Source organism: Aquarana catesbeiana, linkage group LG01, assembly GCF_042186555.1.
Source record: "Aquarana catesbeiana isolate 2022-GZ linkage group LG01, ASM4218655v1, whole genome shotgun sequence".
Classification (NCBI taxonomy): domain Eukaryota; kingdom Metazoa; phylum Chordata; class Amphibia; order Anura; family Ranidae; genus Aquarana; species Aquarana catesbeiana.
Window position 1 is genome coordinate 772,049,483 of NC_133324.1, and position 26,010 is coordinate 772,075,492.

At 39.9% G+C, this 26,010-nt stretch overlaps 1 protein-coding gene across 1 annotated transcript in view; it reads left to right on the top strand.

The window, feature by feature from the left end:
* The first annotated feature begins 1,680 nt into the window (after nt 1-1,680).
* The window catches only part of GALNTL6 (polypeptide N-acetylgalactosaminyltransferase like 6), a 2,428,129-nt gene continuing 2,403,799 nt past the window's right edge, over nt 1,681-26,010 (top strand). Inside the window, exon 1 of the mRNA XM_073606417.1 lies at nt 1,681-3,077. Coding sequence (XP_073462518.1) covers nt 2,943-3,077 — 135 coding nt within the window. The 5' untranslated portion in view covers nt 1,681-2,942. The remainder of the gene's footprint in view (nt 3,078-26,010) is intronic.

The window sequence follows — 26,010 nt, forward strand, 5'->3', positions numbered from 1 at the left end:
GCCCCAGGCTTACCCCATCCAGGTCGTGGGTGGCTTTGGCGGCTCTCCTCCCGGCCAATCTGGTTGCTTCTCCTCTTGGCCAATCCCATCTCAGGACCCGTTTCCTGTCCTGATTGGCCATGCGGAGAAGCAGAAAGACAATAGCGAATGTTAATTCACTATTGTCACGAGTGGGTGGGCTCAGGGCGCAGAGAGCCTAACCCTTTTGAAGCCGATTAGAGCCTCCAGCTCTAATCACATGCAGTGTTGCCAACCATCAGTATTTTTACGGGCAGCCAGTAAAAAACAGGCAATTTTCTCCTGCCAGTAAATGCCAGTAAAAAGAAAAGGTTGCCAGTAAAAAATATGGCTGTGACGCTCGGCCCGGAGGCAGCCGAGACCATATGAGTGCCTGCTCCAATGTGTTTGGGCGGCTCTGTTTGAGGCGGTGCCTGAGCATGTCCTGTGATGTCATGGTACAAGGGACCCAAGCAGAGTGGCCAGAGCCTTGTGTGTGGGTTTGCGGGATGGGAGCAAGGCAGGCCAGGAGCCTCAGTGCTGTTTGGACTGGAGGGACCACCGGGCTTGGAGAGAAACTGTGACTCAAGAGAGGACGTGTTGTGTCAGTAATCTGTACTGCTGCACACTGCTGTCAGTATCACTGTGAGAGTCAATTTCTTGTGTGTGCTACCCATTCTAATTTCTTGCCCTCCTGAGCTACTTACTATATATAAAATAAGAAATATGTTTTTTGCCATATTATCTACCTTAAATCACATTGCTAATTACATATTGTACTTGTTTGTAGCCTAAATAGTGAAATTTGTACTTAAAACTGTAATTTTGGAAATGTCAGTAAAAACGTGGCTGTGCCAGTAAATTTTGGATGTCGTGTCAGTAAATTTCAATCTGTTAGGTTGGCAACGCTGATCACATGCTTCACAAAAAAAAATAAAAATAAAAAGCCGTAGAACTGTATGGGGTTGAGTTACTAAAGGCAAAGAGACTGTGCACTATGCAAAGAGTAGTTGCACTATGCAAGTGAAGTTGCTCCAAAGCTTAGTAAATGAGCAGAGCCTCTGCTGACTTCTATCATCCACTCAAGTGCAATCAAAAATGCAGTTTTTTAAATTTTCCTTGCATGTGATTGAGTATTCTTTGCAAAGTGAACCTTTACCTCATTTACTAAGCTCTGGAGCAACTGCACATGGAGAGTGTAACTGCACTTTGCAAAGTGCACGGTCTTTTTGCCTTTTGTAAATCAACCCCTATGCGTCTGGCGCCCTGCATGGAGATTAGGGGCTGGCGCTCCTGCGCCCCTTATGAATGGATCACTGCTGGTTTTTGGTGCATAATGTATGGCTCAATTTGCACCGCACTGAATTTGCATGTCATTTGTACGGGAAATCCGGTGCGATTCCTATACAAATGACATGCGATGCAGCAGACCGCATCAGTATAAACGGGGCCTTAACATTCAGTTTCTGGTGTGAATGAGCCCTTCTAAAAAAAAAAAAAAAAAACGCATTTAGCAAAAACGCGAAAGCTGCGCTGACAATAGGATGAAGTCGCAGCTGCACTAACGTCGTGGAGCGAACTCCCTGCGCTGACTACGATAGTATTCACGTGAGTGTACGGCGACAATGTGAAGCCTAGACATGAAGTAAAGGGATGACAAGGTGCAGCCTCCTCCTTTTTTTTTTTTTTTGTCGGAGACGGAGAGCCACATGGCAGCAGCATGTTAATACCCTCGGAGACAGGAGGAGCAGCATCCTCTGAGCTGAGGACCAGAGCCAGCTGCCTGTTTAGTCCCAGTGTTCATATCCCCACCTCCCCCTTCCTCCACTCCTACATCAGCCTCCGTGTCAGCATCAGCAGCAGCAGCAGCATCAGCAGTACGGAGACAAGTGGAGTGAGCCTACTGCTCGCACACAGCGCCGAGCAAGTGATCGGCAGCCTCCAATATGTCATATCCAACCGCTGAGATCACTTGAAAAGTTGGGGGGACACAAGTCAGCCTGGAAGTTGTCGGATCGCTTCTCCTGCCCCACGTCTGATGATCGGAGGCTTCTTCCTGACACTGTCAAAGGCTTGGTCTGCAAGGAGATGATTTGTGCGCTGCTTGCTGGTTACATGGACGGTGCAGTGTGACAGCATCGCCTCGATCCTCCCTGCACCACCTCCTCCTCCTCATCATCCTCATCATCAGCCCTCCTCCTCCCCTCCAGGCACCCTCCAGCTCCCAGCTTGTTTATAGAGCAGAGTGGGACTGGGAGGGATTGTAAGCACCGGTATACAGCTCATCCACGTGTTTTCCACCAGTAGGGACTGGAGTTCTCCTCCACACATCTGCCTCTGTGTACTGGGAGAAGAGGATTTCATTGTGTCTTCTCTCATTGTCCTCTGGTCACCTCACTGAGGCATGACGATCTGAAGATATTCTTGGAGATCGATCAGGGCATGGCATTGTGTGCTATTGTCGGCTGGTTGTGTCCTGCACTGATGAGCACAAGGATCTGTTGGGAACTATTAAAAGTAGAGAGCGCTGTCTAGGACAACTCTTTGCTTATTGTTCATCTATACATCTACCTGCTTAGGATCTTCTTCTTGACAGGTTGGCCAAAGCAATGAAACTTTAGAATGTATTGTAAACTCTCTCTCTTTCACCCGCACCATACAATACTTTGACACTCTTCACCTGGTTGTCCCATTAAAAGCTGAGATCTGATTGGCTTGCCACCAGCACTGATACATGTGTCTGTTATAAAGGAAATACATTTATTATTTCATTTGCAAGGGATGTCACCTAAATGATTGTGGATCTCAAATGTACAAAAAAAAAAGCTTCCCCTGGTTCACCCAACTGCTAAAGTTTGAGGGTACAAAGTAGCTGCTCCCCATTTTCTGGGAAATCTTTGTGGATTATTCAAGTTCAACGACCATTGACACACTTTTCTACTGCCATGAAGAGAAAGCAGAAAAGGTTCTTTCAGATGATTTTGCTCTTTACAGTGGCTTTAATTTTCCTGCCTAATATTGGTCTTTGGTCCTTATATAAGGAGAAACAGCTCATGAAATCCACCGATGGAGCAGATCAGGTAAGCCACATGGACCTTAATTGCTTGGCCCTGCTGGACAGAGATTCTGCCTAGTCTTTCAATCTGCTCTTTGTAATCTGAATAAGCTTAATAGGTAATGCTTCCTAAAGCAATGCTCAATAGGTAACGCAATCTGCAAGGCTTCTCTTTGTATGTGATGAAAATGTTGCCCTGGGAAACTTCTATCAGAGTAGCAGGTGATGAGCTTGCACTTGTTAAAAGTCTGGGCTGACTATGGAGGAAAATGAAGGTGCCTGTAGCAATGAGAACCATCTGTCATTTTTAGCGTTGGTTAAGATTTAGGGACTTAGTTGGATCGGTTGCTATGGACCACACCATCACCTTATCCTTGATCCAACTCTTATCAAAAGGTTTCTCTTGTGTTAGCTGAAAAAGCTTGTTGTAAAGACTTGCAAATAAAAAAAATGACTATATTAAAGTGTTTGGTGTTTAGTACAAGGTAGTTGTGTAGAGGAATTGTATGTGTATATTGCTTGCTTTTAAATGGTTATGGGATTGTGTGAATTTAAGGTTATATGTTATTTTATGAGGTATTAAAATTAACCTTCATTAAAAACTGAAAAAGCAGAATTGAGCCCTGGGTGCCTTGAGGTACCTGATCATAAATGTCCTTATCATTTAGTGACCATAGGAGTCCAGGATGCGTAATGTGCAAAGTGCTCGGAGCCAAGTTGGAGCTGTGACCCAAGTTCTCTTACCTGTTTATAGATATAGATTCATAGGTGTGTGCAGCCTATTGCATTAGGGTTTGCACCCTAAAGCTCAAACACATATGTGTGTGTGTGTGCATTTGTACTGTATATATACTGACAGTGTCAGTAGAGAGGTGGATGGTGTCAGTAGAGCAGTAGATGGTGTCATAAGGGCAGAGATTGGTGTCAGTAGGGCAGTGGATGGTGTCAGTAGTTTTCATTTTTATTATTTTATATTGTATTATTTTTTACAAATTTATTTAGGAGAAAAAAGAAAAACAATAGGACCTTTTTCTATTTGGTGAAATATCAGGGGTTTAAACAGGGGGAATATGAGCCACATTGGGTGATTAGGGTGTGCCCATGCACACCCAGCACACCCTGTGCACAAGCCTATCTATAGATTATAGATTACTGATATTAAATCATGAGGATAGATTTCTGCAGACACTTCTAAGTGTTTGCATTTCACTTTAGATATCATTATCAAAACTTTTATTTGGACGTTTTGATTGCTGGACAGGGCAATATTTAGTCTATCAATACATTAGGACCTTATTGCTTAAAGGAGAAGTACAGCCAAAGCTTGTTTTGGCTGTACTGCTCCTGTGAATCACAGAAGTGCAGATCGTTCTGCACTTCTGTGACACCATTTTCAACAGGCAGCTGGCTCAAACCCATTGTCGGCTGACGTCACAGAGCCGGACCATATGCTCGGGATCTTCCCACATGCGTGGACCAGCTCAGCCTCCCAGCAAGCCTCTGAGAGCCTGAGTTGGCTGCTCCCACCCCCTCCTGAGCATGGGGGGGGGGAGCATAGAGCCGGTGACTGACAGTCACTAGGTCTCTGCTCGGGGAGCTCTGAAAACTGAGCAATCAACAGTGTTTGATTGCTCCGTTCTCAGCCTGAGAGCCTAGGGGGACAGATGCAGCATCGGACTGATCCTGCATCCACCTAGATAGGTGTAAAAAAAGATTTCTCATAGTTCTTTTTTTTTTTTTTAGCAAGTAATTAAAGTTTCCCATTTTCCCCATAAACATAGTTAGTTGTTTGCACTGAAGACAGGTTCCCTTCACCAAGAATGAAAATATTATATTACCCAATCAACCAATATGTGTCATGTTCTCATTAAAAAAAAAAAAAGTTTAGAAGCTGAGACTGTTTGACAGGGGGATTTCTGAAGCAGAGCAGCCCCCGTACTTATTTGTGGTGCAGTAGACAGAAGTACGCATAATAATAATTGAAAATCCTGATTGGATCTACATATCATGTTTCTGACAGTGCCTGGATAATCTGCTTCCTTGCTGTCAACTTTCATTTTTCATTTTCAGTTGTTATTCCTTCAGCTTCTAAGACAAGGCAGTGATATCTCTTCATTTGAACATGAACTATGAATCTGTTCTGTCCAAATTAAAACCAGGAACTATTGCATATTGATAAGCATGGTTTATTGGTGTTACAAAGTTGCAGCTGATGAATACTAAGTTATAACAGTGTCATTTTAGCTGGGCTAGCATTTATGTGCATGCACATTGACAGCAATGCTAGACATAGAAATAAAATTGTCTTTCTCTGCAACATTTGTAGCCTTTTGTATGTGCAACTGTGATGTTTCAAATCTATTAGAAATTATATCTGTTTAAGGGGAAACGTCTTGAATTGCAGCAGACGTATATGATATTTATGGTGTGTACTACTTCTATGGGTTGCTGTGAATCTACAGTCTAGCATATGACCGGTGGGGTACGAGAGTGACCACTTCAATCAGCAGCTTCTTAGGTTGGTGTTTATCTTTGGGATAACCTTAAAGGAAAATTCTATCAATATATACTTTAGTTTATGCTTAAAATCCAAATTCATACATATTCAAATTGTGTTTTATTGATGGATATATTATTGCAAATACAACCCAGAATGTGTGTTTTTATCATGTCCTTTTACCTACATTTTAAGCAAACGTATCCCAAAATAAGCAGCTTAGTAGTTATTACACCTGTCTTGCAGCGCTAGGGTTCTTGGCTCAATTCCCAGTCAGGACACTATCTGCGTGGAGTTTGCATGCTTTCTCTGTGCTTGTATGGGTTTCCTCACATACTTGAACCTAGTATGTGTATGAGATAGGGACCTTAGGGGTAGAATTACTAGGCAAATAGACTGTGCATGTTGGAAGTGCAGCTGCTCCAGAGATTAGTAAATGAGATGAAGTTTCACTTTACAAAGATTACCCATTCGCATGCAAAAAAAACAAAAAAAAAACAGCATTTGCTTGCGCAGTATTGGGTAAAGAAAGTCGACAGAGCTTTCCCTCATTTGCTAAGCTCAACTGCACTTCCAAAGTGCAGAGTCTATTAAATCCACCCCTTAGATTGCAAGCTCCTTGAATGCAGGGACTGATGTGAATGTGCAATATGGGCTGTTTAAATTGTTGGCACTATATAAATATATATAAAAAAAACATTGGAACTACTACTGCTTACCTTCCTCTGAAAATGCTAATTACCAGGTTATTGGGGCCCACGGACTTCAACACTTTTGTATCATTGAGTAATTGACCTATCGGAAGTATGCAGACAGAAATTATTATTTGCATTCCTGTTTCAGGTTAGTAACTGAAAGCATTAAATTTAGAGGCTCAGGATGACAACCAGGCAACTAGCATTTTGTAAAAAAAAAAAAAAAAAAACTGGTTAGCAATAATAGGTTGTTTCTCACGTCAATTCTATAAAAAAATATATATTTTATGTGACTTTATAAAATGTGTTTAAGATGCTCTTCTTTAAAAACAAATGAGTTTTTCCTAAGTGTCAAGGTGCCATGTAAGCTTAGTTTCTGCAATGACAGCTGTCATAGATACCAACTGAAGTGAAGGTCAGTTAGAGAACAGTATCAAAGTAAAAAAAAACTTAAAGTTCCTTACACATTCTCATTCTGTCATGAGTATAACACAGATGCTAAGATCTGTAGATACTTTGCACAGCTCTTCAGCTTGTGTGGCACCATCCTACTATTTTATTATTGTGCTGGGAAAATCTGAGTAACTGTTCAAATACAAGCTTGAAATGATAGGCAAAGGCCTGATCTAGATCTAAACTACTAACAGTATTGGCATTGAAAGTAGAGGTGAGTAAAAACCCTTCCCCCTGTAACCGACACGAAAGAATATAAAAAAAAATTGTCAAATCCTTATGTGTCTTATTCTCATTCGCACCAAATATTAAAAAAAATGAATGGAGATGAGAAAACTTTTAGAATTCTGCTCCTTTATGTGAATCATAATAACAATGGCAACATTTTATCCTTTTTTTTTTTTTCATGTGATCTTTTCTTTTTTTCACATTTGCCCAAAGTAAGATAAGGGCTTTGCACACTAGATGTACTTTAAATATAAAATGTACATATGCTAAGACTATGAACACTAAATTTTTACAAGCTCATAGCAAGCAGTAATCGGTCCTAATAGCTATATCTGGCTTTCTAGCTGCATTTAATATAATGTAATTTATTATTTAAGTAGTATAAGTCCTCATGAATAAAACAATTCCCTGAAAAGCATTTTCTTTAATTAAAGTACTCACAAACAGGCAGCCATCAGAAATTGTGGGGTCCCTTATACAGCTTTAGGCCTGCCCCCCCCCCCGAGCCTGACCACCAACATTCCCCAGGGTCTCGCCCACTGGCTGTCCCACCAAATCTGCCCACTAGCCATCCCACCAAGTCCTTCAGTGCCTCAGCCCCCCCCACACCTGTACACTCTCAGCCCCCTCACACCTGTACACTCTCAGCCCCCCGCACACAGGTACACTCTAGCCCCCCCACACCTGTATGCTCTCAGCCCCCCTCACACCTGTATGCTCTCAGCCCCTCACACCTGTACCCTCTCAGTCCCCTCACACCTGTACACTCTCAGACCTCCCACACCTGTACGCTCTCAGCCCCACTCACACCTGTACGCTCTCAGCCCCCCTCACACCTGTATGCTCTCAGCCCCCTTCACACCTGTACGCTCTCAGCCCCCCTCACACCTGTACACTCTCAGCCCCCTCACCCCTGTACGCTCTCAGCCCCCCTCACCCCTGTACGCTCTCAGCCCCCCTCACACCTGTACGCTCTCAGCCCCCTCACACCTGTACGCTCTCAGCCCCCCTCACACCTGTATGCTCTCAGCCCCCCTCACACCTGTACGCTCTCAGCTCCCCTCACACCTGTAAGCTCTCAGCCCAGCCCCCTCCTCACATGTGTGTATATGACATGCACTTATAGAGACACAGGCATATACACACACACACAGGACATGTGCACACATAGGCATGTACACACATAAGCATGTACACAAACAGGCATGTATACACACAGGCGTGTATACACACAGAGACATGTACACACTCACAGGCAAGCACACACACAAGCATGTACACACACAGACATGTACACACACAGAGAAACATGTACACACACAGAGACATGTACACACACATGCATGTACACAGTCACACACACAGCCCCCCTCGCACAACAGCCCTTACTTGTAAGGTGCTCCTAGTCCCAGTTCTTGTTTCCACATGCAGGAAATGGCCAGAGGTGGCAGCAAAGAGCCCGATGTCAGCTCATGACAGAGCAGCAGCCTGCCGACTCACACATACAGGAGCATCCACAGAGCTCCTCAGCACCCGCCCCTGCCTTCTCACATCCCTGCCAGTCGGCCGGGCCCATCCAGATGCTGGGGCCTCTTACAAGTGTATGGGCTGTACCCACTTGATGGCGGCCCTGCTCACAAACAGGTGTTTTTAGGATGATTGAGCAGCACTTTCCCAAATATCTGGTTGGGAAGCACATACTGAGCAGGTACTGTGATCACCTTGTTTGAGACTTCATGTCCCAATATTCCTATCACCATTCCTCATCCTCCTAGACCTGGCTGCAGTAACACATTAGAGGAGGAGCAATGGCAGGGCTTGCATGCTGGGCTCAGCTTCAGGGCTGCCTTTGTGTGTTCACATGCAATGTATGTCAGTGTATACAGCTTTAGTCCTAGGCGGGAGCAAAAACATCAGCAGTATAAATAGCACAGAAAAATGTAGACATTCACTTATCACAAGATCACAGCAAAGACTCCAAGATGGGTTTCAGTTAGTTCCTAACCGCCTACAAGTACATTGTTTTCTGCTTGTATGTTTTCTGTGTCTTTATTGGGCATTTTGAAGATGAATTTCTCCAAAATGCCTGCAGCTGCAGAAGTGAGTGAGTTTTTTTCTTCTTTCAAAGAGCTGCTTTTGCTTGTTCAGAATATGTAATTATTTTCATGTGCATAGTCTTGACAATTGTTTACTAAAAGACTAAGAAAATAGAAATCTGATAACAAATTAAACACATTTACTGTAGTGATCCAAGAGAAATGCACTACTTATAAGTAGTGCATGAGGATTTGTATGCGGGGGGGGGGGGGGTATTAGAGAGTCTAGATATATTATATTATTTGGATCCTTTGTTTGATGATAGCAGTATTTGTATTGTTTTGAGCCATCACTCTAAACTGATGTGGTTTTTGGATCTATTCACATCTATGCAATTTAATGTACACATTCTGATGCATAACAATGCATGTTCATAGGTTAGCCATTGTTTTTAATGGGACTAGATTACATCTGTATGATATGTTGATGTTGGGTTTTCCATTTTTGATGTGTTGATGAGCGTTATCGAGTCTTCTAATGGCAATGCATGAAAATGTGCATGGAAAGGTATGAATGCAGCCTAACAGCTTAACATGGTGGTTTCACTTTGATATTTTCAGTTTAAACATTTAATTGACTGACACCATATCCAGAATCTTATTTTATTCACATCTCTCCTTCACTACATCATATTGACTGACTGCACTGCTTTGTAAATACTCCCCAATGAAAATGACTGATGAGATGAGGTTTAAACCAATTAGGAGCCTCCCTGGATAATAGGTAATTTGGACAGTGGAAGGGCTAGTTATAATGCACACAAATCTTATTATCTTATTGGGAGGTTTCCATGCAGCCTAATCAGGTTTTGTTTCCCTTCTCAATGAGAAGCAGGAGCTAAGTGTTTTCCTAGTTCAGATATATTCTGAGTATTTGATATGTTGAGGAAAAACACTGGCCCATCACAGGAGCATAACTAATTATCGGTCATAAAAATACACCTCTTCAATTGAAAGGGTTAAAAATTTCTAAGTTATAATGAGCTTTTAATGCAAGTAGTGTCTGCTGGAGTTCTTCTTTAAGATTACGATTCTCAATTTTTTACGTATGTGAGATGAGAAATAATTGAAACAGTAAACAATTCATTAAAATACATATTTCCAATTAATACCTAACTTCCTCGATATAAAAAAAAAAAAATACAGTGCTTCAGTTCTTGAGTTTATTTACAAAGCGTGCAGCCATTTGAATAAGCAGTATTAGAACGATATCAAAATTAGATTAGGTTGAACTTGATCGGCTTAGGTTCTTTTTCAACTCTTTGTTGCTATGTTACAAGGAGTGTGAAATGACAAATACAGGCAGTTAATCAATCATACAAATATCTGCACTCCGACAATACCAAGGGGAATGATGGAGACAATGACATTTGTTCTCAGATTTTATCAATTTTTATAAACACAATCAATCAATATGAATAGGATCATGGCAGCCATTTGCTATGTATAAACCTGTAATCAGATGATGAACTGTTGTCTCGAAATAAAAAAAAATATATTTTCTAAATACAATGAAGGGATATGAATTGCCAAAGGTTGTCCTCAATAGGTAGGTGAAAAAAAGTCATTTAATATATGGAGACTACAGCAGCTAAATACATGTGGTGATTCTTTGTGGCAAGTTCAGTGGTGGTGCACATAACTATTGCTGTAATCTCCAACCACTGCAGAATTTAGACATTTCTGGAATGCTGGGATTTGATATGGGATTGTGCACATTCATTAGATCATACTCAGTGACAAGAATTACTGTGCCTCCAAAAATTTTAAAATTGCATTAGATGATGTAGTATTTTAGACTGGAATTTTCATGAAACCATTAATAGAAAATATAAAATCACAGCAGTTCCTTAGCAGCATAATTGCTAGTTATACAGCATTATGAGATTATTATACAAAGCAGTTTAAAGTGGTTTGAAGGAGGACTCACTGCTTATAGGAAACGTATACAAAGAAAGACATAGTGACTGCTACTGATGATTTCTTATTATGCAGTTACTTGTTCCTTGGCTGTCATGTCCACGCTCTGGGTTTAACACCTTAAAGAGGAACTGCAGTCTTCCCACATAATTTGTAATAAAAATATCTTTGCCATTCTGAAGCATCCCTTCAACCACTTTGCATATTATTTTATATATATACTGTGATTCTGTACTTGCCAAATATGTTGCAGAAATCTCCCTCCATTGAGTCTGGCGGCAGCCATTTTAACTGAGGGCAGCTGAAGCTGCTGCCTGTTCACTTCCTGGATTTACACACACACACAGAGGCACACCTCCAGCTCTGCAGCCCTGCAGCTCTCATTGGCCCTCTTATGACTCATCCCCCCTCCCTTCCTGCCAAACTCTCACGAGAGAGAGAGAGAGCTGGGCATGATGTCATAAGCCTAGACTAATGACCAGACAAGAAACAGAAAGTGTGCTGTATAAGGTATTTACTGACAGAAAAAAAAATGTTTTACTATCCAAAGTTAAAACAACAAGGGCAGAAGATTTATTAGACGGAAAGTTGAAAAAATGACTGAAGGTCCGCTTTAAGTCACTAACCTAGAAAAAGCAAACCGCAATAGGGCTTCTATCCCTTCTGACCCTTCTCTCACCTTTTCTGTATACTTTTTCTGGGTCAATGACTAAAAAAGTGCTGGTAAGCGTAAAAGCTAGGCAACTAACATTTTCAGAAGGTCATCAAAGGCCATTCTATTGTTCTCTTATCGAAGGTTTACTTTAAAAATAAAGTTTTGCAGGTATAAAGCCTAGGCTATTCTACTCAGGTAGTGCCAGAGCTTATTCCTATCTTGCCCCCCCCCCACACACACACACACACACACATTGCTTTAGGCCCATCAGCTTGATGACTTGTCTCACTCACCAATAGAAATGCACAGGAGGAGAGAAGGGGTTGAAAAGATTTGGCATAAAAAAAGCCCTTCAGAACTGATTGAGATTCTGCTGTAACTTCAGGAGTTAGGATGCTGCTGAAATTGTATGCAGGCACGTTTACGCTAACACTAAATGTGAATCAGTGTTCAATGGAGACAATAACAGTACATTGGTCTTCAACAGAAATAGAATGCATGATCATTGCTCACTGGGAAATTATTTTTTCCTCTCCTAGGGCTCATTTATACCAGCTGTGCCTTCTGAAAAAGGATCTGCACTAGATTTCTTTTCAAAGGGCATTTGAGAGGAGGTAATTTATGTCATCCACTCACCACCTGTTTTAACTGCTAAGCCCCACACCACCATGCTGCAAACCCCTAAACCCCATGCCACCATGCTGCAAATGTTTCTTTTCTCTTTGTTGCTCCTAGATCTTATTCCCCTTGCATTGTTAACATATCAACAGGCTACCTCTAAAAAATAATGGGGCATCCTACAGCCTCCAGTGTCTCTTCATATATTTGAACCCTATATTATCCCCACACATCCTTCCCAAAACCTACAGGCATGCAACCTTCCAGACACCAATAGGGTACACAACCTTACAAATGCCTACAGACACACAATCTTCCAACACCTACAGACTCACAATCTTCCAGCACACATCCTTCCAATACCCACAGACACGCAACCTTTTAGACACCCACAGTCCTCATGACACAGTGTGCATCTGGGAACTTTAAACATGAAGTTGTCTATTTCAAACAATGCTGCAGGTGCATTTTTATATATGTTAATTTTTGCTGCTAGTCCATTTAACATGACTTACCCAGTGAATCCTAACATTAAAAGAAAAAAAATGTGCTGAATTGATGCATGTTGAGGCTGTGTGCAGCAGTCACTAGGCATGCAAATTATTTGCATGAAATATCCCCAGACCAATCAGCACACTGAGCTTGGACTGCCCTATCCACGAGAAATGCAAAGAAAAAAGTCTCTGACCCCCATTCGCCAATGCATGAGGTTGCCATTAAGAATGAATTGGCATCAGGGTTGCTGATACAAATCGCGGGGCCCCATATAGACTACCTGACAGGGCCCCCAAAGAAAATGATAAAGCTATATTTCAATAAAAATACAATAAAAATCATTATTAGCAAATACAACATAACTCACAGAATTCCTGCTAAATCTAAAAGATAATACTGAGTTAATAAATAAAGCTCTTTGTGGATAAGGTCTTGGGACTCATTCATATGGGTGCTGTGGTCTGTACAGTGTGAATCAGTGGTTCATTTATGTAGCTTGAGCCACCTGGAGCTGTACAAACTCACAGAGATCAGCTTTCATCTTCTGGAGGAAGAGAGACACAATTGTCATCCGTCACTAATCCACCTCTATTTTTTGGGCCCCCTGTGTACTCAGGACCCCCTACAAGAGGGCCGGTGGTCCCCCCCTATCAGCTGCCCTGATTGGCATCCCCACACATCTGTTAAAGAGCAGCATGCTTCTCAGTGTGTCAGGAACGCACATGATTTTGTGTGTATTTTCAAAACACAGTAATGTGAACCTAACCTTAAATGAGAAGTATGGAGTATGAAAAAAATAGAATAAAAATGTATACTCACCTAGGTGGATTTAGCATCAATTCAATGCTGCATCTGTCCCACACAGCCTCTGCGCTGAGAATTGAGTGATCAAACACTGCCAATCACTCAGTTCTCCCCTCCGCTCTGAGCAGAGAGCTGTGACTGTCAGTCTCTTGCTCTCTGCTCTGCCCTCCAAGGCTCACTGGAGCGCTGGGCTGTGGGGGGTGACGAGGGGTCATTTCATTCTCTCAGCGGATCACTGTCAATGTAGTTGGAACTGCATATCTGTCCTTTTTGCCCTTTGACCTTTGCATAGTTGGAGGCCTGGTGGATCAGCAGTAATACAACACAAAAGCTAAAACTAGATGCACCTTTTTTGTTTTTCTATCTGCAATGCTATATTACTAGGTTACAAGGCGTGTGAAATGACAAACACAAACGATTAATCAGTCATACAAATATCTGTACTAAGACATTTCCAAGGAGAATGACAGAGACAATGACATTTGTTTTCAGATTTTATCAATCTTTATGAACACCATCAATCAATAGAAATAGAATTATTGTTGGCAGTTGCAAACTGTTCTAATAGTATACTCTTGGGACACGTATAAACTTGTAACCATAGATACATTAAAGTGTTGTCTTCAAATGTTAAAAAAGTTCCTTCTGTGTAATACAATAATGCTGTTTAAATTGTTTATTTCGCTTGCTGTGCTGTCAGAGCTGGATTAAAGTATATGTAAACCCTGACAATAAATTTATTTTATTTGCTCCCTTCTGGTCTGCTAAACATACCATTGAAAGCATTTTATTATATCTGTTCGATAAGTGCGAAAAAGAGCTGTTCATATAGCCAGAATTCTTTTGAGGTTATAACTTTCTGTGCTCTCTGCCTCTGGACTGTTATCTGTGAGTATTGCTCTCTATCTCTGTTGACTACAAAACACCCCCCCCACACATTATGGAGGGGGTGTTATATAGTCCTAACACAGGTTCTTCCTAAGGTGAAAATGCTGCTCTACCTAGAAACAATAAAGTTTTCACCCTAGGACAGGATGTGTGTTCCTGGCAGGACCATGAGGTGAACATAAAGAAGAAAAAAGTATGAAAAAGAAAACCAATTCAGCCACCACAGCTAAGAAGGAAGGTAGCTGCAATGTATTAACATTTTGTTCTTGGGTTTAGATACACTTTAATACTTTTGCTCTCTGGGCCAATTGCCTTGTGGCACCCCTTTTGCTTTTTACTAAAGCTGATTAACTAGCCTTGGTATCGGAGTAATAAAATCAGATATCATGCCCACATAAGCCAAGGTGGGTTTGGGGGCAGAAAGTGATAAAGGATACAGTATGGCCACTTGGCATTTGCATGGTGGATGCAGAATATACAGGGGCAGTAATAATGAGCATAGTTATGGGTTATAGAGCCTATAGGAGTACTATAGAGGGATTTAAACTACAAAAATGGTCATGTAGTCAAAATGTCTAGGCAATTTGTCATTTGATCTCTGCTGATTGAAAAGATCAAACTATGGACTGGTTGATCATCCCCTATATTAGAAGTCATATAACCAAATTCCTAGGTTTATGTTTACTTGACAGGCCACCATGGAATCCCAAAACAGTGGTTCCAGTATCCAAGGCAAGTGCTTTAAATCTTCCGTTTGATTTTGGTTTTATTACTTTTTACTTTTTATTACTTGGTTACCCAGCATTTTAGTGCTGTCTAAAAAAAACAAAAAAACAAAAAACAAAACATCTGTGGGTGTCTGCTTTCCTTTCAGGTTGACAAATTACATTTTTTTTACAAATCAACACTTTATTGTTTTTTTTTTTTTTTAATTCATTTAAACTTGATTGTGTCTGAAATCTGGAATGGTATAAAAATAAAAGCGTATTCATAAAATTAAAAGTATCGTTATCGCATACTTGGAAGCATGACAATCCCAGCTTTCTTTGGGTACCAGTAACAACTTTGGATAGACTTTTGCATCACCATCACCATAAAAGAGGATATTAACCAGTTGGAATATTCAGCCAACAACATTGTGTTCTTCCTAAGTGCTGAATTTCTGTTATGTGTATTTCTTTTATGACTGGCTGTGTTCAATAATGATCTGAACACTGGACTACACGTTCATATATGCAGAAAACACCTTGAGAACCACTGTAGTCTTACATAGTGGCGTATACCACTCTTATTGAAGGCGTACACATGAAAGTGTGAGCAGTGCCAAAGAAAATTAAGTACAAATCACAAAGTGCAAAAAAATAAACCTATGTGTATATTATTAATAAATTCAAATGAAATAATCCAATTAATGGCAAAGTTAGTGTTCTCATTGGAAGTGAAAATTCCGTTCAGTAATTCAGTAGCCACTGTGGTCAATCATAATCCTTCACCAGCATAAAACATATGTCACCAAGTGTGTCACCAAAACACTGCCACCGTTACTCACTCACCAGCTCCTAAGCTGTGTAAGAAAGAAGCAAAACATGCATATCTGATGATGAATTGGCAAAAGGTTGCCACTGCCCAGATAATTAGCTCATGGTGTGACACTCCTCACCAGGAGAGGACACCTTCCAACCACTGTTTTGGTATCTGGAAGGAGCGCTTGCCGTTGAATGACTTTTTAAATTTGGCCACAATTCATTTTCTTCAGCTTCTCAACATCAGCTTCAGTCTTTACTGCATTTACTGTTCATTGAAGATCTGTTCCATTATTTCCTGTATGCTGGATCTTTGTATACAATATTTTCAAGCACCTATGTGCATTCTGGGAAACAGCTAATCCAAGCCAGTTGTCTTCTTCACTAGTCTGGCACTGCACACTGTAAATGTATTGGTTCTGTTAGGTTAGTATATTGATCTACTTTGCAAGCTGCCTTCTTCACATCTCTAGCACTGACTTCTTAGAATACATGAAAGTGCCAGCTGACTGTTAACTTTAGATTTCAAATGAATAATGCCTTGCCTATCTCAATTTTTAACAAATGCTGCTTGCTTTTGTTTCATTTAAAAGTGCAAAATGTATTTCACTGAATTATTTTAGCTTTGGGGAGCTATTGGCCAAAAAATCTAGCCCAGACAAAAACTTTAGCTTCACAAAATTACTCTACTGAGAGTGTTTATTGACGTTTGTTGTAGCATAGAGACGTCCCAATGATTGCTTTCCCTTTCTAATCTTGATGATCTAATATCACGCATTGTTATTTTCATTATTATTACTACATTTATTGCATAGTTTGCAAGTAGAAATAAAGTCATGATCTCAAAGCTTACAGTTATTTATGATATAAGGATCTTATAAAGAAGGTGTAAGTACCACGATGTCTAAAGCAACCACAATGCAAACCATTAGCAAATCATTCCCTTACCTACAGACTTTTTAGTTCTTTGTTACCAGTAATATCTGCGGAGCAGAACAAACAATGCAACAGAACTAATCTGTAAGGTATTATGAAGGTATTGTGTGCTATGGCCTTGACCAATTATTTGTTCGACACTGTAGTGCGTATTTATACTGAGCAAAGGCTGATTAGATTAATCAAAAGATGAATGGTTTAAATGTTTGCACTGAATAGAGACCAGATCAATCACACAGAAATATTGGTTACAAACATCAGCAATATACTTTAGAAAAGCAGGCTGAAAATATGTCCCTAGAGGCTGGTAATAGCTGAAGATTTACAGACTTCACTGTTTAAGCTCGGTAGTCTAATCCTTAAGTTCCAGGCTCTTAACAGCCCTGGAGAACTATTGTTCTAAATCACTCCCTTAATTTAGAGTATTGAGAATGTTTTAATCCTGATCAGCCACAGATTTTTTTTTTTTACTTATATGGAACTATAGTCTTGAGGGTTTGCTGAGTCTCATATATTTACTTACGTCCCAGAGATAGTGTCTCAACTGACTTTTTCATTTTATTTTTATTTAGCTCATAATTTCTCCTGTATCTGTATGTTACAGACCACTGAACAGATTTGATTATTATGTGCCTGAAAACAACCTATCATTAAAATCTGTGGTGTACATTAATCGATAGGGCACTTGTCAGCATTATACAATCTCATTATTCTTATGAATAAAAACTACCTGTTTCTTGCTATAAATAAAAATTTGATGTTTCCAGCTCCCAGCTTAGTAAGCCTAGATCACGTTTTTTTTTTTTTTATTGTAGCCTGCAGGCTTGTTCCAGAAGTGAAGGGATAAGCACAAAATGCAACCTAGGAATGGCAGATTGCATATTTATGTCTGCACAGGTTTTTCTTTAAATCAAAGAGCAGAATATATTGAGCTAAAAAGATCACAACGAGCATTAAAGCACATTCAAAGGGCCACTTACACTTCAGCACACCTTGCCTTCCTTTCCATGTGAACGCTGGGATTGGCTCCCAAAGCAGTCACATGAGCAGGAGTCATTGGAATAGCCTGGTCAGTGTGATGGAAACATGCAGTGAGCATGCTCCCATCACACAACCCCAGGCCCCTGTGGATGCATATGTGCGGCAACTGGGAGATAAAGCCTACTTTTGTCAGTGCATTAATGGTTAGGCAAGAGGTTAATTCTCTAAAAATCAAGAGTGCATGGGCTGGTTTGTGAAATGTAAGAAGAGAAAAACAGCTGTATAGTACAGACTGTAAAAGTAGCCAAAAATATGACCAAGCAGCGTACTCAAAACAAAATTTAATGAAACATTTGGTTAAAAATGGTACAGAAAAACATCCATGTGGATATATATCAATACCTTCCAGAAGAATTGGTGACACAAAAACCACACATACATACAATGAAATAAAAACAGTTCTGGTGGTTATCCAGTGCAAAGGGGGTTCCCGAAAGGTCGTAACTAATAATAATAAATTGTGGCTCAAAAAAAAAAAAAAAAAAATGAAATCGAGACTGTATAATTGCTTAGATATTGACCAAATGGGATGAAAAATAAAGTTGCAGCAGTATCACTTTGGTGCATGCACTACACAGGCAACAATTGTTAGTGCATTGTTACTCTACTGCATATTTCCAGTACTGGTCCAGAATGCTCAATTTTGGTTATTATTGTTACTAATCAGGCAGTTCAAGCCTGAGCTGCAACATTGAAAGGTTGGGATGATTACATGCTTCTGAAGTTCTATAAAAGTAATTGACAATGAAAACTCAAGTACTGGATAACTCAGTGAAAGGTATAAAGGCAACTAAAAATGTAATCTCTGCCTCTGATAGCATTGGGGGTTATTTATGAAAGGCAAATCCACTTTGCACTACAAGTGCACTGCAAGTGCACTTGGAAGTGCAGTCGCTGTAAATCTGAGGGGTAGATCCGAAATGAGGGGAATCTCTGCTGATTTTGTCACCCAATCATGTGCAAGCTAAAATGCTGTTTTTTATTGTCCTTGCATGTCCCCCTCAGATCTACAGCGACTGCACTTCCAAGTGCACTTTCCAATGCACTTGCAGTGCAGTTGTAGTGCAAAGTGGATTTGCCTTTCTTAAATAACCCCCATTGCGTTATAATCTTTTGAAAGCTTTGCTCTAACATTGTTTAAATTTACTCTGAAAATAAAGTCTAGTAAGGTTACCTACTTGTCTCTCTGCACTGATTAAATCTGAATCTGATTAAATTAAAGTATAACTTTTCTACTTCATTTGCTAGGTGATTTGGCTACTTAAAAGAACAATCTTAATGTTGACATGTGTTATTGTTTTTAAGGGACTTACTAAGAATAACATTGTATCATAGTATTGTCATCTTTTGTAATATTTTTTTTTCTTTGCAATTTCATAAAACATATGTAACTAATTTAAAACATACTTGCTGTTTATGAGTAGTCTTGCTACACTTTTAATGTAAGAAGCATGATTCTTTCCTTTTACAGCAGATGGCGCTATGTCCCAAATTGTATCAGGCAGAGAAATGTATTGCTTCTCATTCTATCATTACTTTTAAAGGATATTGTTGTCCATAATATGTACGCATTTTTTTTCCTGATTACCTAAAACCCAATCTTACATAACAAACATAATTTATTGTGCTCTGTGATTATTTGTTCATAATCATTTGTACAGTGATTATACTTGCTTTAAATTTTTCTTAGTTTGATTAGTAATAGTGCACTCAGTTCTTGGCTTGGATCTCAGCCATCTGCATAGTGTAGGAAACACCATTTACTTTTAATAAGGCAGAGATTTTAGTGCACGTGTTAATGAACTGCTCAGTGAGCTTTTGTTTATGATTATCTAAGTGCAGTATAGAGCACTAGTGCATGATTAAAACTAAAGAGCTTTGCACTGCATATTGACAGTTTCAAGTATATTCACAAAAAGACAAAAAACTAAGTGAAGGATCTGGTAATAACAATTCAGAAATCATCTTTTCATTGTCTTTGTTTTGTCTACTCTAATCCGGCAAAAAGTAAAACTCTGACTGGCTGTTTTTACTGCACTGTTGCAGATCATTAATGCTCTGCATACTGACTTCCTAAAGACAGTCCTTCAGGAGAGATTTTGGAAGATGCAGTCAATGAACTGGAGACCTACAGGACAGATAGAATGTCTAGCTGGGTTTCTCTGTGGAATAAGCAATTCCTCTTACCTCCTTATCCCTAGTGGCCCTAAATAGATGACTGCCGATTAATGAAACTGGGTTACCGTACACTAAGTTGAATGCTTTCTTTTTTGAAACAGCTTACAACCTAGAAACTGATCCATAAAACATAAGAATTCCTTTTGTTTATAGGGGTAAAACAAATTTGTAAACATCAGGAACCAGTGTTCCAGCTTTGCTTGCTTCATAGATCACTGAGCTCAAGTAACTTCATAACGATAAAGATCAATCCCAGTGGTCAATCCATGTGGTGTGCTGCAGAAACCTTAAACAGTGCTAACATTTTGTTCTTTCGGTGATCTAATGTTAGTCCTCAGTAACCACATTAACAAGAAGAAAATGGGCTTTGCAATAAGTTGAGCTCTTAGTTTGCTCTGCTCCTTTCCTACAGTTTGACTTGGCAGTTTTTCAGCTTTTTAATCACAAATGTAAACCGGCGTCCTCCGGGACATAGTGCAAAGAGCTGAGAAAACGAGCTGGATTTACACTGTAGGATTCTTTTTTTGGTGGTGGTGGTGGTGGTGGGGTGTTTGAGAACAAACTCTGTCATGGTGTTATGTGTTTTTTTTTGCTTTTTTTGTCAATGAGTAACATTGTGTTAGTTATTCACATGGGGAGGGGGGGGGGGGGACAGATGATATCTGGGGATAAGTTCAGACCCCCATGTCCACCAGGCCAGGGGTGTAGCGAGGAAGCCCTTGTCATATATCATGTTGAGGGCATGTGATCACGTGTAGTTCAAAAGGGGGCTGCACACTCCTAACTCCTCTATCCTGGCCAGCTTGTTTGTTGTGCATGTTTGGAAAATGGTCTGGTATAGATTTTGGCTGGAATCCCACACTTTTTTTGTTCTTTGCATAGGGTATTTCCTTAAAATCCATATCATATTCTTTTCTGAGCTGTTTGGTTCACTCATCACTAGTGATAAAGTATTCTTTTTTTTGCTGTGACTGAGGATTTCTTCCAGGGTAGTAAGGCATTTACTGGTAGTTTTCATTTTATTATCAAATTGTTGATACTGATGCTGGAAAAGCCCCTCCTGATTATACAGTTCCTTTTTGTGCCTTCCAAACATCCTCAGAATCCCACATAATGAGCACAGAACTGGTCTGTCTCCCTTGTCTTCTTTCTTATTATCCCACCACTAGTTGTCTTTTTTTATTCTCTCTTTATGCCTCCATCTGCCTACTTTCCTTTCAATATTTTTTCCATGCATTCATTTTCCTTTCTTTAAGTCCATTGTTGCCTATCTCTTTCACATTCCCTTCAACATTGGGAGCTCTCACTCAGAGCACTATCATCTCCCCTAGTTTGGATGCAAGGCATGTGCCCTGTTGCAGCTATTGTTGCCTTAAACTGCAAAAAGACAGTCTAGGTGTGTTGAATGCCCAGTCAACCACTGTGCTCTGTATTTCCTCCTGATAGACCCCCATTACAACAGTTTATTTAGGGGCTCATTGGAGGAACAGCAGAGAACAGTGGGGTAACCGGCATCTAATACAAATAGAAGTGTATTTAATGCTAAATAATCTTCAGCCAATGTGCTCACCACCCACTGGAGACATCATTTGGATTTTTTTTTCATGAAACCAGTGTCACTTTTATGGAATTGTATGAGGAAAGAAACATGTAATCTACCAGTTGCATTTAAGGAACTGGCTCTTGCTATTATCCTGCCCATCCCTTCACCACTGATTGAGTCACTAATCTGGGACAAGCATGCAGGATGGAAGGTCAGACACCTCTAGTTGAATGCTTATACTCAGTCGTTGATCAGAATGACATAATCCTTACACCTTTAAGAGAGGGAGGGATGGATCAAGAGAGTGAGAGAGAAAGGAAGAGTGAGAGGAAGGGAGAGCGAGGGAAGAAGGGAGAGAGTGGGAGGATGAGGGGGAGCGAGAACATGAAATGTGAGAGAGAAAGGGGAAGATAGAAGGAAAGAAAAAGAGAAGGAGATAAATTGTCTCCTTATATTGTTGTTCTTGTTATGTAAAAATCTTGATTGTTTCCACAATATTTAGGATAAGTACATGCAGACTACAAGTTAAAAAAATAAAAATAATAAGTACTTTATTGGAAGTCAACTTTGGAGTGATATCTGTCTGTATTGCTTACTATGGTGCAAAAGATATAATGAAAGGGATACAGGGGTGGAGACATGAAGGCAGTTGCTGCTACTGTCTATTCACGTGTGAACCCCCAATATTGGAAATTGGGACTATCATGGTACTAGATAATAATATACAGTTACGAAAATCTAAAAAAATGTTTTTAATAATTGAAATACAAAAGTACAAACATAATATATACATACAGTCATAAAATCAAGAATATATACCACACTGAATACAACGAGTGGGGCACGCAAATTTTTGTACGGGGGGTGTATACAAGACTTTTGTCTCAAATTTTTGTACGGGGGGTGTATACAAGACTTTTGTCTCAAATTTTTGTACGGGGGGTGTATACAAGACTTTTGGAGACAAAAGTCTTGTATACACCCCCCGTACAAAAATTTGCGGGCCCCACTTGTATTCAGTGTGGTATATATTCTTGATTTTATGACTGTATGTATATATTATGTTTGTACTTTTGTATTTCAATTATTAAAAATTTACATTTTTTTAGATTTTTGTAACTGTATAATATTATCTAGTACCGTGATAGTCCCAATTTCCAATTTTGGGGGTGCAAACGTTAATAGACAGTAGCAGCAACTGCCTTCACGTCTCCACCCCTGTATCCCTTTCATTATATAATTTTGGGATGTTGGTACCTGCACTAGCTTTCTACTAATTTGTAATTGAGGCCTTACCCTTCTCTTTATGGTGCAAAAGATGAAATTTCACAAAGTATATCAATGAAATTTACCTTAATGTACCAAGCAATCTTTCAGATGGCTCCACACTATTCCGGAAGGTGGTGTTCTGACACTGCAAACGGGTACCAAGTAGTCCAAGTAATTCATAAAAACTAAGAAATAAAAATACAACACAAATGTAAGTGGCAGGCAAAAGGGTGGGTGGGGGAGCTTCAAATAATGAGAGTAGTGAAAATAAAGGCAGAGAGAGAGGAGGAAATGTAAGAGAGAATGCAAGAGAGAGGAGAAGAGAGATAAAGGGGGAGAGAGATAGAGGGAAGGAGGATGATGATGAAAGGGAGGAGGAGAGAGAAGGAGGAGAAGGAAGAGGGGTACAAGTAGGAAGGATGAGGGGGAGAAAGAGAGACTCCCTCTCACATTTTATCCTATTCACTGACATCCAGGAACAGTTGAGGAACATCTCTTTGTGTTGATGGAGATCATTATAGAGGATCCTGAACTGGCCTCTCTCTTCCCTATTTGTAATTATTGGATGGACCCAATATCTATGGCTTCTCATCGGTCTCTTCCTCTTCCTCCTTCTGGCTTTGTCCTTCTCAATCAGGACTACAGCAGTAGCAGTAACAACTGCTGCCATGACCAAGGGCATATAATTAAACATCCTGAAAACAACGCCACGCCACACAACACAAACCACACTCCTCACCGACAGTACACTCCCCACAAATAACAGGAAGTTACCAACCATTTTTTGCATGCCTTTTGATTGACCTGAGCATAAATCGCATCAGATCATAATAAAAGTGGTAAATGCATTCAATTCGCATTACAATCATGCTGCTATTAACCAAAAAATGCAATGCAAACTCACACTCACAAACAGCAAAAATTTGCATTGCAATTGCACCGGTTCACATCATACAAGTGTAAACTGGCACTTAAGATGAAGTCAGCAGTGTTCATATTTCTGTCCTCTCAGGTTTATTATAAACTACTCTAAGACTCTACAGCTTTTAAATTTACTTTATACTTTATTCTACTATAGTCACTATAGTAATAGTGTAAACATAAAAACAAATGAAAGCATATTTTATTAGGATATCCTGGACCATAAGGGTCTGACTGTGTATATTAAGGAAGAAAATACAATTTATACTAAAAAGCAATGGTATCTGTAAATGATCCAATCTAAAGCACTTTTGTGCTATTTTATGGAAGTAACCCCAACACATTGTGCTGCTGTCCATGGTACTAAACTCTTAATTCTGGACACATTTTTTTTTCTAATAACATTGATACATTATGATACATGGTACAGGACATATTTAAAGAGTGATGGCAGTGGAACTAGTCATACCTTCAAAATCTTGACCTACAGTACAGTATATTTAGTAAGAAGTAATTTAACTCCAAAATAAGAATATGTAGATCATTATTTGGGGCATCTACTGTACATACAACCACACATATTGAAAGTGATGAGGGGCCGGGGAATTTCATCTCACTAGTGAGGTAGACCACCTTCAGTGCATACCTGTCCCTATCAGGTAAATGTCAAATATGATTGGCTATGGCTTTATCAAGACCCCAAATGAAGGTTGTAGAGAAGTTGCTTTAAAATTAACCTTTCCAGTGCCCAAGCATGTAAACAGTTTGCAACTTTCATAATACACTTTATCAGTTCTTCCTTTTCACATTACAGTGCTGTTACTGATATGTAAATTTTGACTTTTGTCAAAAGACAATTGCTAAGCCCACAACTCCATCTCTGACCACTCCAATGGACAATGAATTTTTGCATAGTGAAGTGAAATTACAGTCGCAGAAAGGAAGACGCTGTCTTTAAAGTGGAAACTGTGATTGAGAGAATGGTTTCACTTTCTTTACAGGCAGGAAGGTGGCATTCAGTGGGAGAATACCTGGCTCCCATGTGACAGATGGATCAAAGTTTATCTTCACTGATTATGTGCGTGTGTGTTGTTTACATGCTACAGTTGTTTCTGTAACATTGGCAAATGAAAGGGTTGTTTAAGGAATATTGTGCCACTTTGCTGTCTTAAAAAATGCAAGCCATGAAAATCACCTAGAAAAATCATAAATATAGAAGAATGTAAGACTTTTATTAAAGGAGAAGTATGGCTAAAGCTTTTGAAGCAGTTTGTTCTGCATTCCTGTGACCCATTTTCAACTGATAAAGTGCTAAAGGCCACTGTTGGCTGAAGTCATTTGGTCAATCCAGGCTGTGAATCGAGCGCAAATTTACAGTCAGAATCCACCCAGATGCCTTTCAGCCCCTTCCATAGCCCAGAGATCCAGTGAGCACTGGAGGGGCAGAGCAGAGAGCCAGTGACTGACAGCCACTGGCTCTTTGCTCACTGAAGATTGAGAGCCAAGTGATCAGCAGTCTTTGAAGCAGCAAGGAACAGATCATCCACCTAGGTGAGTATAATTTTTTTTTAGAACCCATACTTCTTTTTTAAAGCCCAAATCCAGGATATTAGCAACCCCTATGCCATCCCCTCTAACTAACTGCTGGTATGAAGACAAAAGAAAAACTATCCTGATGTCCACTGTACTCCACTTGTCCTATCCCACTCTTATATGATGCTGCATATATTCCCCAAGCACATTAAATGTGACTATAACTATTCAATAGTACAGTACAAAAAGAAACAATTAAGCAACATTGATTGTGTTTGTTGTTTTGCATTACATCATTTTTCACGTATTCACTGTTTGCACTACAAAAATTAAATCATTTTGGCCCTGTAGCCCAGAGGAAAAATCGTATATCCTTATTGTGGTTCTAGGTAATTTATATGACATTGTTCAAAATATTACACAAGAAATTAAGGGTTTCCAAGTAACAAAGTTCATGGAAGAGCACTGTAATAAAATAAATCATAAACATGGGAGTTATGCAGACACATATTTTGTCAGACAATTGGAAAAGATGGGAGGCAAAGATAATACTGCACATAAGGCTCAAGGTTAAATAAACAAGTCGCCACAGCAAGACTTGCTAAATGAGTATGATGTATACTCAGGACAAGCAGTGCTGCAAGTAACTGACCTTTCTTTTACCT